Source organism: Arachis hypogaea, chromosome 4, assembly GCF_003086295.3.
Source record: "Arachis hypogaea cultivar Tifrunner chromosome 4, arahy.Tifrunner.gnm2.J5K5, whole genome shotgun sequence".
Taxonomy (NCBI): Eukaryota; Viridiplantae; Streptophyta; class Magnoliopsida; order Fabales; family Fabaceae; genus Arachis; species Arachis hypogaea.
In genome coordinates, this window is record NC_092039.1 from 2,483,485 (window position 1) to 2,498,479 (window position 14,995).

Below are 14,995 nucleotides of genomic sequence, written 5' to 3' on the forward strand. Positions count from 1 at the left end.
CAACATCTCTTTAAAGAATTTAGGAGATTTGAGTTACTTTTTAGGCGTTGAAATTTTAAAAATTGATACAAGAGCTTTGCACTTGTCTCAGACCAAGTATATACGTGATCTACTCTCTAAAGTTGGTATGGCTGATGCTAGTCCCATGCTAACTCCTATGGTATCTTTTCTACAATTAACTGCTAGAGGATTCGAAGAATTTGGTGATCCGAGCTTTACAGATCAGTGGTAGGGAGTCTGCAGTATGCCACTGTGACAAGGCCAGATTTGGCATTTGCAGTGAGTAAAGTGAGTCAATTTATGCATAGACCTCTTCTTGCTCACTAAAAGGCTGTAAAAAGGTTGCTTATATACTTGCAGGGCACTAAAGATCAATAGTTGATATTCCACAAAAGCACAGACTTCAGAATTTATGAGTTTTCTGATGCAGACTGGGCCTCTGATTTGGAGGACAGGAGATCTGTGTCTGAATTTTACATCTTTCTTGGTCCTAATTTGGTGTCTTGGATGTGCAGGAAACAACTGACGATCAGCAGGTCATCAACTGAGGCTGAGTTTAGGAGTCTAGCATCTTGCTAAGCGGAGATCATTTGGATTCAAGGGTTGTTGACAGAGTTGAATGTGGAATTAGCCAGTGTCCCTTCGATTTTCTGTGACAATTTGAGCATTGTGTTTTGCTCACGGCCAACCCTGTTTTGCATGATAAAACCAAGCATTTTCAGCTTGACATTCAATTTGTTCGAGATAGAGTGCAGAAAAACTTGGTACATGTGATACATATCCCAGGAGCTGAACAAAGGGCTGATATACTAACTAAACCTTTGACATCGGTATCATTTGAGAAATGGAAAAGCAAACTCAGAATTGTGCCAAGACCAATTATGATTTTGAGGGGGATGTCAAGAGTAAGGATGTAAATTCTTTAGAGTTAGTTAGAGATGTTGTGAATTAAATGTGAGAGTTAATTTATGGGCATTAGAGTTAGTCACTGGTCTGGAGTTTCTTGGAGTTTCTTGAAATCCAAGTGTATTCATATGTGTATATATTGATAGGCCATGAGCATGAGAATGGGTACATTCTATTTTCTAAGTCTCATTTGTAAAACATACATTCTTTTGCCTTATGATTAGTTCAATAGTGAATAATAACAACTGTGTTTCTTCTTCCAACATTCTATTTTTTCTGCATAATTAGCATTCTCTGCTTTTCTGCTGTGAAAGCATTCTCATCAATCTCAGAAACCTTTCAGTTATTACCACCATACCTTTTCCTCCTCCTCCTTACACCCCTGCTGCATTTTCTCCTCCTCCATCATCATTATTATCATTGTCTTCTTTTTCTTCTTCTTATATGTATAACATTTTAAATCCAAAATGCACCAAAATCCTTAATGATGATGACATTCAAACAAATTTAGTTCAAAACAAGTTCAAAATAAAATTGCACCTTATTTAAATCCAGAATGCATCGAAATTAAATTCAGAATGTACCGAAATTACTTAATGATAAGGATACACAAACAAACTCAATTCCAAATAAGCACAGACCAAATATACTTTATATAAATGCAGAATTCAGCGAAAGTACTTAATGATAACGGCACACAAACAAACTCAATTCAAAACAAGTACAGACCAAAAGTGTACCTTATTTTAAATTCATAATGCATCGAAATTATTTTTTGAAAAATTATACATAACTAAAAACTCTTTTCCCTCCTTTTTCTTCGTTATCATCTTTTTATCTTATTCAACTCTTTTTTTATCTTTTCAAAATTCTTTTTGTTTTACTCTTTCAAAAAAATAAAAACAAAAAAAAAATCAAATAGAGAAAAAGAAATGCACAATGTTGTAAAAGCACTAGAAAAAAAAAGAAAAAAAAGAAAAGAAGCAACAATAAGAGTAAGATAAAAGAAAGAAGATGAGGAAGAAACACCTTAAGAAGAAAAAGAAACGCCAAGAAAAAAGAGAAGAAGAAGAAAGAAGAAAAAGGAGAATGATGAATGCCGAATACGAATGTTGGGATGATTTTTGTTGGGTTTAAATTAATTTAGTTGAACTTGACTGTCAAAAAAAACTTAAATATGTAGCAAGATATTTGGTTGCCAAGCATTTATGTGTTTCTACTTTCGAGTATAAAACTAGTTTTCTGGCAATAAAAAACGGACAAACGAACTCCTCTTAGTAGCTGAAACATCAGCTTCCACAGTTAACAACTCTTGTGTCGTCTCTCTGCCGGCCTCCAAATTGAATACTTTTATTCTGTTTCCTCATGGAACCTCCTTCCTCAAATACGCTTCTTCTTCCTCTTCTTCTTCTATTCGCAAAAGCCTTCTTTACTAATGAACCCCAACATGCTCCCATTTTTTCCCGCCATTTTTCTCATCATACTCCAAAGTCTTTGGTTCCCAAACCCAGCTCTCTCTTCCACCGCCGGCCTCGACTCCATCTCTCGCCTACTCCGAATCCAGGACCGCCAGAGGGCTCCTCCTTCCGTCCAGGAAGCCGCTGCTGCGGCCGTCGTCCACCGCCTCCTCCCTTCCCACTCCTCGAGCTTCCACTTCCGAATTATCTCCAAGGTAATCCCAATTACTCATTTTTCTTTTCATTTTTGAACTGACTAGGGTAAACTAGCAAAATGATACAATTAATCTCGAAACAAATAAGGTATATATTTTTAATTGGCAAACGCATTTTGTATTTAGCAGCTTGTGCATCTGACTCAAATTTGTATAGAAACATTTAAATAATTAGTTAGAAGGTGCATACAAAAATGAAAAGATTTCTAAAGTATTTTTAAATCTTTACAAAATTTGGATCATAAAAAAATTCAGTTGTCATAAAATCATCTAAAGCTTATTTACTATTCATATCTTTTGGGTGATTTTCGCCAGCAATATGAAAGAATACCATTTTCGTAGCTTATATAATTTTCTCATTTACAGGATGAATGCGGCAGTGACTATTGCTTTGTAGTAAAAAACCATCCTGCTTACACACGAGCCGGGGATCCTCAAATACTGTATGCTAATATTGAATTTTTAGATTTCATTTGCAATATTCATGATTGGAAATTCTGTGTTGTGGTTTTAGGTTGCACTTACTGTTGTCTCGTAATCAAAAAAGGGAAGAAAATTAAATTAAAACTGTGATATTGTAGTAGTTGCAGTTGTGGTTGTCTACTGCGGTCTAAGACTATACTTACTCCGTTTCAAAATAAATCCATTTTGCACAAAAGGATACGGGTAAATTTAATATATTTGGATACAAATTGGATCGAGATACATGATTCTTTTTACAGAACCAATTTGGCTAAGCAGACTTTTTTAGAACTGAGGGAGGACGTGACTATAATAATTGGTTGGTTCAAATGGTTCAGTACTAGTTCTTTGGCAAGGTTTTCGAAATATAGAAGACTTAATGCTGGGAGAATTACCTCATAATAAGCTAAGCTAACTTGAATAAGATTAGTTGAACTTTAGTGGACCCTTAGCTAGTGATTTTCACCCGAAATACTATATTTGGCTTTCATACATGGGCACATGGAAAAGTAAGTAACAAATCAATAACAAACTTAGTGTGTTTTGTTATAACTAATAGGTTGAGTCAGAAAATTAACTCTCAACTAAGGTAACTAAGCTTAATGCATTATGATAATCTTGCTGAAAGATTTTAAAATGGTTAGATGAATAATGATTTTCAGCCCTCAACAGTATAGCTGGGACTACTGGAGTGGACATTGTGGCTGGTCTACACTGGTATTTAAAGCAACGGTGTGGCTCACATATATCATGGGACAAAACTGGTGGCTCGCAACTATCTTCGGTGCCTAAGGTGGGATTTCTTCCACGTGTTCAGGAGGCTGGGATCTTGGTTCCGAGGCCTGTTCCATGGAGCTATTACCAAAATGCTGTTACATCTAGCTGTAAGCTTGCCTCTTTGAGCATCATGGTTTTACAATAGAACAGTTTGTTTCCATGTGATCTTATTTTATTTTCGTTTTGGAAGATTCGTTTGCCTGGTGGGATTGGAACAGATGGGAGAAGGAGATTGACTGGATGGCTCTGCAGGGTATCAACCTACCACTCGCATTTACAGGTCAAGAGACTATCTGGCAGAAAGTGTTTCAGGTTAGTATTCCTACCCAAATGCTTTAAATAGTTTTTGGAATAAGTCTGGCATTATGACATCATTTTGTCGCTTTGTAACTTTCTGAAAATGACTTTAATCTTCAAAATCAACTTTCAAATATGCACCATCTGACAAGTTCTAGATGTTATATTGTCAGAAAAGTTCTTTAAATAAGGGTTTAGGGTACTATGAATAGTCATTTTCGTTTTTAATTTACGGAAAGCTTGAGCAGTGAAAAAAATGCATATCCTAAAGAGCATAACCGTTTCCTTGAATTTATGGTTTATGCAAAACAATAAACATTCGAAAGGCACAGTTATTAGGTGATGACCAATTTATTATTTTCCATCTCCTTCACATTTCATGTAAAACTGCCAGAGCTCTTCGGGCTTAAAGCATGAGCTAACATACATATACTATATCTTGTAAATAAGTTTAATTTAAATTATCAACAATGATCGCATCGGCGCATAGTCAGAGTTTATGATACCTTATAAAGAACCACACCAAGTGTCTCAAAGAAAAACCTTTTGAGAAGGAGGCATAAGAATTATTCTATATATCTAGCAGTTTATATATTTGCCATGAACAACTACATGCTCTATCTTTGCATGAAATTTTGTGGCTCTTCTCTTAAGACACTGGCTTTGCAAGCAAGCTATGATCTGTTAACATCAATTTGAGTGTGAATACATATTATGATCTAATAACGGCAGGAGATATATAGAGTAATCTTCCATCTTATAGGATATAGAAAATGTTCAAGTTCAGTCAGATTAGATTTGAATGGGTAAATCAATCATTTGTCCTTGTGGATCTGACATTAATCCTCTCATACCCACTAATTGGTGTACTTGAGATGCATTTCCTCTAGCGCCTGAGAAAGACATTATATGAACTGGATTTAGGGGGTCGGTCATCCTAAAATTGGGACTCATTTCTTGTCGTAAATATTCACTTGTAGCATACCATATCTCAATGGATTGGCGTAATTTTTCTACTGCATGTACATTTCCGACTTAGTTCTCTAATGGCCTTCTTCCTTTTTAGCATATAACTCTTAGCACCTATACTGCTAGCAAGTTTCATCTCTCTAGACCATAAGAGTTAACAATGTGAAAGTCGATTTTGGTCCATAGTTCTGTAATAGAATTTTTTATTCAAATAATCATTATCTGTAGCTCAGTAATCTTAAATATTGTTCAATTCCGTTTAAAGAATTTATCATATGGGTGACTTTATATTTATTCTCCAGGAGAAATTTAACATGAGCACTTCTGATTTGGATGATTTCTTTGGAGGCCCCGCATTTCTTGCATGGTCACGAATGGGAAATTTGCATGGGTGAGTGGTAACCAAATTCATGGTCTTCTTGTTTGACTTAGATGATTCATATTATATGTTATATTTCTAGGTTCAGTAATTTTTTATTATCTTTACCACGAATATAGTGGTTGAGGGGGAAAAAAAAGAAATGAAAAAGAAAAAACAGTACCTTTTGGTCACAATATCAATTTCTGAAAATACCGTTATTTACAATTTAGTGTTAAAATTTCTAATAAAAGTTCAAATCTGTTGTAGGTACAAAAAAAACTTTTAAATTAAAAAACTACTTCTTGCACTTTATCTTGAGTTTACACTAGGCACAAAGTACCTTTCAATTTTAGCCTAAATAATTAGGGTTGAAAACTTACAAAATGTATATGTAGTGGCCAAGACTTTTCAGTTTCATTATAAATTTCTCAAGTTTAATGCTTCTAGGAAAAACTCTTTCTCTTTGTCCAGAGTTTCGTAATCATTCTGGTTCTAGCAGCCCAGCTCAATATTTAGAGTGTGAATGATTGTGTAATTTTTTCCAGATGGGGCGGACCCCTGCCACAGAGCTGGTTGGATCAACAGTTAAACATGCAGAAGAAAATTCTTGCCCGAATGTATGAGCTTGGAATGAATCCTGGTAATGAATCTACGGGCTCTTGTATTTTGACGTTAGTAAATCATTGTTGATCCTTATGCATACTAAACAACAACAATTAAGGCTTTTCATCACTACATCGTGTCAATTTCATGGATAAAATAGAATAATAGCATCATATCATAAATCATTTCTATGATAGACCTTTATGAAAGGATAAAATAGAAAACAAACAGTGAATTGGTATTCTTTTTGTTTATGGTAGCACCCAAATCAATTACAAGCATAATTGTGTAGATACTTGTCTCTTAAGAGATGATGAAACCTTTTGAAATGGCTAAAAGTGCATGAGAATGGGGTAGAATCGTGCCTTGAAACTTTTTCTGAGATCACAAAAAAAGGCTTATCGCTCCTGAGCTTGTGAGTAGCAGAATATATTGGTTCTGATTTTAAGAAGGTTAAAGTTATATTTCTGAAAACAGTTTCTAAGGTGTATAAACAACTTGAATGAAGGAATGTTAAAGAGATAAATTTCAGAAGATAATGCACAAAGATATATGCTAGTTCAGTTGAGACTTGCTTACATCCAGTCCTCGACAATAGTTAAGATTTACACTATAAAACGATGTTACAAGATATCGTTTCTTCAAGTTTTTCCGGGCTAAGTTTTGACTAAAATTATAAGAATCTAAGAACCTTAGATATTCTTTCCTTAATAGAGTAAGATGAAGAGTAGTTCTAGAGGAGTTTAGAGGAGTCTAGACGGATCAAAATCTGGACTGTAACTAACTTATGTGAAGAATGTCACTGATAGATTCAGCAGCTAGCAGAATTGGTAAGGTTTATTGAAGAACTAGAGATTGCAAATTACAGTCCCTATAGGAATACACGGTTGGAACTACCAACTATGGAGGGAGCTTAGCCTCTCCCATTCAAACAGATATAACAGAAAAATTCACACACTGAAAACTAACTGGTAAACTAGTATTTATAGGCAGTAGCTACTGAGACTACTACCCTCATGCCTGTTAGCTTAGCTCAAAAGGAACAAACAAACAGCCAAATAATACCAGCAAGTAGAACTACTTACCTCTCTTGTAAACTAAACCAAACCTGTTTGTGGTCACCGTATCAGTCACCTTTTCCTCTTGTGTTCTAACTATATATATGCTATGAGTTGACCATTAACTCAGTTACTCATAATAGAATCTTCTTCTTCACCTATTATCTCAACCTCTCTCCCTTCTTCACCTATAAATGTTGGGAGCCAAAATTATCTGTGCTGCAAGCAAAACCATTTCTGGGGTCTATTTCCACACATTCTTCCATTTGTGATGTATTAGGAAGTGACTTTTCTCATTTCTGAGGTTGACTAGCATCTCAGAAGCTCGTTCTGAGGTTATGACTTTATAGTATAGTCCTTCTGAGATAGCACTTTTAACTAGTTAACTTTTATAATTTAGAGAAAGATTCTCTAGTAATTTAAAAACACTTGAGCAAACTATTAGATAAAAACTTAATGAAAATTTTAAATTGTATTTGTCTTTGTTAATCATCAAAACTTAATCTGAGATATATGAAGTTGACACCTTTGGCGGTCAATGTTCTATTTCCATTTTCTGTAAATTAGAACATTTATATACTGAATAATTGCTTTGCAGTCCTACCAGCTTTTTCTGGAAATGTCCCTGTGGCACTGAAACGTATATTTCCATTAGCAAAAATAACACGCTTGGGAAATTGGTAAGTACAGCTGTATGCGTGTTAATTTGAACTTCCATAAAATTAGTCTGCTTATTCAACAATTGCACTGGTTTAGGAAGTTTACTAACATCATTCTAAAAATTCAGCTATTTGATATTTTTTGTGAATATTCGAAGTTTGTATTGTGTTACACTGTTACACCAATTTGTGATACTTGTATATGTATATGGATCAGCTGACACTAATACATATCTCACATACCAGTATATTAACACAAACTCATTAAACAACAGAAGCATATCTATGATGGTGATTGGATGCCTAGTTTTTTGAGGAACAAATTTACAAAATCACCAGCAGAGAGGTTTCTTAGATAGAGAAAACTGGAAACCAGAGAGTCAAGCTGGCTTGGAGAAATAACTTATATGTTTAGCACCCCGTCACTCTTTACTGTCCCTAGAAATATAAAATTTAATCTTGCACCTTCAAAAATAGATAACATTCCGAAATTGGTAATGCTTAGCAACAACGATTTATGGCTTTAATATCTAGTACCAGTACCATGAATGTCACTAAAACCAAACAAATGTTCTTAATTCTTGTACCCGTTGATTTTTCCTTTCAAAATATTGATAACCCCCATGCATGAGTAGTAAATCCATTTGATCATGCATGTCCATGAGTTACTAAATTTCATCAATCCCTATATAAAACTGAGCAAAAGAGAGAAATGTGCTATAGGAAACTGGGTGTTTATGCTTTTATGTATTTTATCATTACAAAAATGTGATACCATGGATTTAGTGTGATAGCCCAATGAAAGGATATCAAAGCCAGATATTATATGTTTTCTGTTTCACTCATGTCCATTGAAACCCCCCCCCCCCCCCAATACATACTTTTATGTACCTTTCTTTCATCCTGCTATAGGTTTTCTGTTAAGAACGATGTCAAATGGTGTTGCACTTATCTTCTTGATGCTACTGATCCCTTGTTCATCGATATTGGGAAAGCATTCATTGAGAAACAATTGCAAGGTGATTTGAACTTTTGTTGCCCAGTTTGCAGTGCAAATTAAAAGGATTCATGCAGCTATTCTATAATTTTATCTAATGGATACCAATTTAATTGTTTTATATATTTGATTATGTCTCTTTCCAGAGTATGGAAGAACCAGCCACATATATAATTGGTAAGTATATTTTTACACATCAATTTCAAAAGAGTAGAATGATGTTATCTTTGCTGAATATTGTGTAAATTTCTGTATGTACATGGAGATCTAGTAGGACTGCACTAGCTGTAACTTGAAAGATTGAACGTTGACCCTTCCTGGCAGAAATGATGTTATGTCTTACTTTCTTACTAAGAAGTGCATGCCAATAAGTTTCATGCTTAAATCTCACCTTTGTAGTTCCTTGGATATGTTTTCACACTTCTCAGAACTTTATTCTAGATTCTTGTATTCATCGCATTTGTTATTATCATCAATATGCATAATGATTAAATATTAAATCCATGAGTATCTAATGAATGAGTTCATTCGGAGAAACACATCTCATTTGATTGTCCCAGGATAGTGGAGCTAGAATTGTGTAATCATTCTAAGTTGTGATTTTAGAGGACTCTCTCTGGTGGCAGTAATTATGAAATTCCTTGTGTTTTTGCTCCATTTGATGCCAAGGCAAAGGCCTGAATTAAAGTTATAATAACATCCATGATTAGTACGCAAAATCTGGAGAATTTTGCCTTTTATCACTGCTTTTGCTGATACGTGCTTCAATTTAATAACATAGATTATGTTGAACCAATCACAGTGATACTTTTGATGAGAACACCCCACCTAGTGATGATCCAGAGTACATTTCATCATTAGGAGCAGCAATCTTTAAGGGAATGCAAAGTGGTGATGATGATGCTGTTTGGCTGATGCAGGTATAGGAATTAGTTTGCTTTTTTCTTTAGTGTCAAATAGCAGCTTTTGTGTATAACTAACTAAAATTTCATGCCTGTAGATTTATGCAGCAATGAAACCTAATGGTCCAATTTTCTGTATGCAGGGATGGCTATTTTCATATGACCCATTCTGGAAACCACCACAAATGAAGGTCATATAATATTTTTTTTTTTTCATAGAAAGTCTTACTTTTTCCTTTGTTTTCAATAATTGCAATGGTCTAGAAGTTACAAGTAAAGTTTGTCTAAGATCTGTATGTGTAAACCACTTTGTTGCCTTAACTGTTTTCATGTTAGATTGCTTTTGTCTTAGTTTTCATACATCGTAGATATCTCCATCAATGTTTATGGTTGTTGGTATGTATTGAAATTTGATGGCTTTGTTAGGATCCCATTTGTGAGTTTGCTAGTAGTTAGTTAGCGGAGTTGGGTCACTCTAAATAAAGGCATTATTTAGGAGTCTTTGCTCATTTGTTAGAGTTCTATGAGAGTTGATGGGTTCTCTAATACCCTCTCTATCATTGTAATTCAGTTTGAGACAATGGATTAGTTACTCTTAGTATTTCTTTTCTTTGTTCCTTTTTTTTCCCTGTTCTTTTCTTTCATTGGCTGCTTAAGATAGTGATTATGTAAGTAATGGTCCTAATGGCTCTGCTATAGTGCTATATACTTGTGAACAGTTGATACATTAATCAGCATGGATGCTTTCTAGAATATAAGTTAATGCTAGTTGTTTATTGTTACTAATATATCACCATTCATTTATACGTGACCTTGAACCTTTTTTTTTCTTTTTTAATTTTCTCCTTTTCTGAGCTTATTTCAGGCCCTTTTGCATTCTGTTCCCATTGGAAAGTTGGTCATACTTGACTTGTACGCTGAAGTAAAACCTATATGGATTACATCAGGGCAGTTTTATGGAGTTCCCTACATTTGGAAAGTCAATTTCCCTTTTATCTTGATCAATGAAAATAATAATAATATCATCCCATCTATTTTTTAATTTTGTTGGCTATATCCATATTCTTGCCTCTGCTATACATGTGCCAGCGATATCTTGACTCTGCCTCGATGTAAAATATATTTTTTTCAGTGTCCTATAATTTGATTTATCTTCCCTTTCATTAAAATTTGGTTGGCATTATGTTCAAGCCAATATTCAGCTTCATAAGGAGGTGGTTCATTGATTGATTTATAGTTGTTTTGCAATACACTGACAATGTTGTCCAAGTAACTATTAGCCACTGGTGGACTTGCATTCAAATTATTTGATGCCCATAATATAATTCAAATTATTTGTTTCATACATGTCTATATCTATACATTGTAGGTATTATGGCTTTTATACTTTTTAGTTAATACTATTATTCAGCTTATCTATTTGCATTATTTTGTTCTTTGATTGATTGGGTGTAATATTTTTGCTTCACAGGTGTATGCTGCACAACTTCGCAGCAAACATCGAGATGTATGGGATATTGGATGCAATAGCATCTGGGCCAATTAAAGCACGTATAAGCATTAACTCAACAATGGCAAGTTATCCATTTCTGCTATCTTACTTGGGTTTTTTGGCTCTGTTATATTATGCTCTCAAATGACTAAATAAGTTTAATTTATTACAAGCATCTTTTGTTATATATATAAACATGAGAAAGGATCATCTTGCATCTCGAAAATTTTTTTTTTCTCTCAATTGATTATTTAACAGATACTCAAAAGCACACTCATACATCAATGTATATTGTTGAAGGTGGCAATCCATTTCCAAAGTAGTCTGTCCAACTTGAGCAATATCTTTTCCATCTTGTCCACTCGATCCCCATTTAGCATGTGAAACATGTAGAAGATGATATTACTATGTACAAAAATAATTATATTTCTGGCTATTATAAGCATATAGATCATACTTACCATGGTGGTCTATTTGATTTTCCAAAGGTTGGAGTTGGAATGTCAATGGAAGGTATAGAACAGAATCCAATTGTCTATGATCTGATGTCAGAAATGGCATTTCAACACAATAAAATTGACGTTAAGGTATGAATAAGAAAAATCCCGGCAGCAAGTCTTTTTGTATTCTACATGTCATTAAGAGAGATTTTCTTCAATATGAATGTAACCTCTACTTGATAAGTTTGTACTTTGGATGTAAGTCTGACATATTTTCTCTTTATTTAAAAACAACCAGAATATGTATGAGCTCCATTTTGCTGACAATTTTGATAAGAATCTCTCGTGTTTTTAGCTTCCTTTTTACCTGTATAATATATTTCCATTGGCACTATCATTTTCACACGGTGCCTATGTGAATTTACCAATAACTATGGTGTGCAGGAAAGTGAATCTGTATAATATTAAGATTTATTATTTATTAGTTCTCTGGTAAGCCTGTAGTATGACGTTATATGAATACATTTTTATATAGTTATATGCTTCAAGCTTTGCATACTGTTTCATTCCTATACAAGTGTGTTTCACTTCTGTTATAATGAAAAGTCGTTAGCCTCCGAGCCTTTACTAAATCCATTCTCTAGTTAGGTTGTGTTTTCTTCATATCTATCTCAATATCATGGTAAATGTTTTCAGATTGAAGTTTTTCATATCAGTTATGGTTGTTCCTTTCTCAGGTGTGGGTTGATCTGTATTCAACCAGACGTTATGGGCAGTCAGTTCCTTTAATCCAGAAGGGATGGAACATATTATACCACACCATTTACAATTGCACAGATGGTGCCTATGTGAGTGCTTGCTCAATGCTTATAACATATCTCAGATTAGTAATTCCTGTTAGTCTCGCAATAGAAGAGCTTCAGTGAAATTATGTGTTCAACTTATTATATCACACTGTACACTTCCTTTTATCATATGTTGAATATTGTTTTCTTCATATGTACAATGCTAGAGAAAAAGGTATATGTCTCCTTCATGTAATTCTGACTGATAATTACTTGTATAACTGCACATCTTATTGCTCAAGTCCATTTTCAACCAACCAAGAACTACATTGTATTCGTCTATTATTTGACAAGATATTATTTGTTTATGGTAACAGGACAAAAATAGAGATGTCATTGTATCAATCCCGGATGTCGACCCATCCTTGATTTCAGGACAGCAAAATGGGTTTCTGAAGTATGGCAAACCATACACAAAAACATTTATCAGGGAAATAACTGATTCATTTGAACAACCTCATTTGTGGTATCCAACTTCTGAAGTAATTCATGCATTGGAGCTTTTTCTTTGCAGTGGAGATGAACTTTCAAGAAGTAACACTTACAGGTGAGAACGTATTAAGAGTTTCCCTTACTCTTGCTTAGCTATTATATGTTTCCAAATCCAAATTCATGGTATCTCTTGTGTATCCCAGGTATGACATTGTTGATCTGACTAGACAAGTCTTGGCAAAATATGCAAATCAGTTGTTCTTTGAGGTCATAGAGGCATACCAATCACGTGATCTTGATCAAGTGACTCTCCTCAGCCGGAAATTTCTGAACCTGGTCAATGATTTGGACACGCTCTTGGCTACCCATGATGGATTTCTTCTAGGACCTTGGTTAGAAAGTGCAAAGCAACTAGCTCAAAATCAAGAACAGCAGAAGCAGGTTTGATTTTCATTGATTGGCAAAAAATTCAAATCCATGCATTCTGTCATTCTGTTCTATACTTAAATTGTTGTAATCTAAACATCTACAGTATGAGTGGAATGCGAGAACACAAATCACCATGTGGTACGACAACACGGAGTTGGAAGCCAGTCTACTTCGTGATTACGGTAATGATAGATAGTTCCTTGCCATTTTTATAAGTGTTGGTTGCATTTCACCCCCTGAATTTTATGTCATGTGCATATTAGTTCCTAAACTGCAAAAATGTGCAAGTTGATCCCCTGAAATTTCCCAAATGCGTAGATTGATCGTATTAGCAATTTTTCCATCAATTAACAAGTTTAGAATGTCAAAGTTGCATCTTTAAGAAAGATTTCGGGGCGAACCCAAAGTTTTGGGACGTATATTATACTTATTTTGGGTAAAATGCACATTTAGGAAAGTTTAGGGTGTTGTTGATCTGCACATTCTTAAAAGAAAACCTTTTTGACATGCCAATTTATTCTGATATCAATTACTATGTTGAACAACTTTTTCAACAGGGAACAAGTACTGGAGTGGTCTTCTCCGTGATTACTATGGTCCCAGAGCTGCTATTTATTTCAAACAATTAAGAGAAAGCTTAGAGAATGGCGAGGATTTTAATCTGAAGGAATGGAGAAGGGAGTGGATAAAGCTTACCAATGATTGGCAAAACAGTACAAACATATTTCCATTGAAGAGTAGAGGAGATGCTCTGAATACTTCAAGATGGCTCTTCAATAAATACTTGAGAACTTCAACAATCCTTGCATAAAGCTTATATTGAAAGGTACTGAAAACCAAGTAAACTTGAATGAACTGCATTTATATATACCATACACGGGATTGAAAACTTTAATTTCCATTTCATGCAATGTATAAACTACCTTGGCATTTTTGCCATGTATAAAACTATACTTATGTAGTACTAAGAACATTGAAGACAGATCTTGTTCCTTACTAAATGTGAATAATATCTCGTATGTTGTGCTTGGGGAAGTTTTAATATAATAGGAAAGTATAAAATAATTTAATGTAATATTGATTACCAAAAATATGAAAAGAAAATCAATTGATGTAATTTTAATTATACCTGATCAACTTTAAAAACCCTCTCCAAAGCATATGTCAAATGGTCCCGATTTTGATGTTCCATAATGTTTGGACTATTAAGTGATTTTAGTAATAAAACATATTTTTTATTTCTTTTAAAAATTTGTCGAATAGTCTATTTTAGTTTTTATTTATTAATTGATCTTTCATATATTATTTAATTTTAAAATCTTATTTAATTTATTATTTTATTATTCATTATTCATCTATTTTATCTTTACAACTCTATCATTAACAATCTGAGTGATATCTATCCGTATTTATTTTCAATCTCCTTTCCAACTTTTATTGAGTTTGGAATCCTAGTCTTATCTTTTCAATCTTAATATCAACAATTTTATAATCTATCATCAAACTCCTTTCTAATTGTCTAATTTCTATAATTGTAATCTTTTTATGAACCTCTTTCATCCTCCCGTTTGGACTTTTCACCTTACAGTTGTCGTTTTTTATGTTCTATCAACTACGAACTTTGATATTTTCTGAGATCGCACGAAATCACACTGTGTTGCAAAACAATTAATGTGTTGAAGGTGCGAAGAGGG

The 14,995-nt window shown here is 34.0% G+C and overlaps 1 protein-coding gene across 1 annotated transcript; it reads left to right on the top strand.

The window, feature by feature from the left end:
* Positions 1-1,938: 1,938 nt before the first annotated feature.
* Positions 1,939-14,329, top strand: LOC112795699 (alpha-N-acetylglucosaminidase). Its single transcript, XM_072234849.1, has 19 exons — positions 1,939-2,578; positions 2,945-3,021; positions 3,713-3,924; positions 4,008-4,129; positions 5,386-5,474; positions 5,990-6,084; positions 7,704-7,785; positions 8,677-8,783; positions 8,908-8,938; positions 9,564-9,681; positions 9,807-9,854; positions 10,529-10,637; positions 11,134-11,237; positions 11,644-11,742; positions 12,333-12,443; positions 12,758-12,987; positions 13,076-13,313; positions 13,405-13,483; positions 13,859-14,329. Exons 1-19 carry the CDS (start codon positions 2,342-2,344, stop codon positions 14,110-14,112), a joined length of 2,442 nt encoding a protein of 813 aa, XP_072090950.1. The 5' UTR covers positions 1,939-2,341; the 3' UTR covers positions 14,113-14,329.
* Positions 14,330-14,995: the final 666 nt, after the last annotated feature.

What these genes read in the sequence shown, in the direction of transcription:
- LOC112795699 (XM_072234849.1), top strand. Translation starts at nt 2,342, where the DNA reads ATGAACCCCAACATGCTCCCATTTTTTCCCGCCATTTTTCTCATCATA. An exon ending in ATAACACGCTTGGGAAATTG is followed by an intron (nt 7,786 to 8,676) that starts GTAAGTACAGCT and finishes ATCCTGCTATAG; the next exon opens with GTTTTCTGTTAAGAACGATG. An exon ending in TCAAGAAGTAACACTTACAG is followed by an intron (nt 12,988 to 13,075) that starts GTGAGAACGTAT and finishes TGTGTATCCCAG; the next exon opens with GTATGACATTGTTGATCTGA.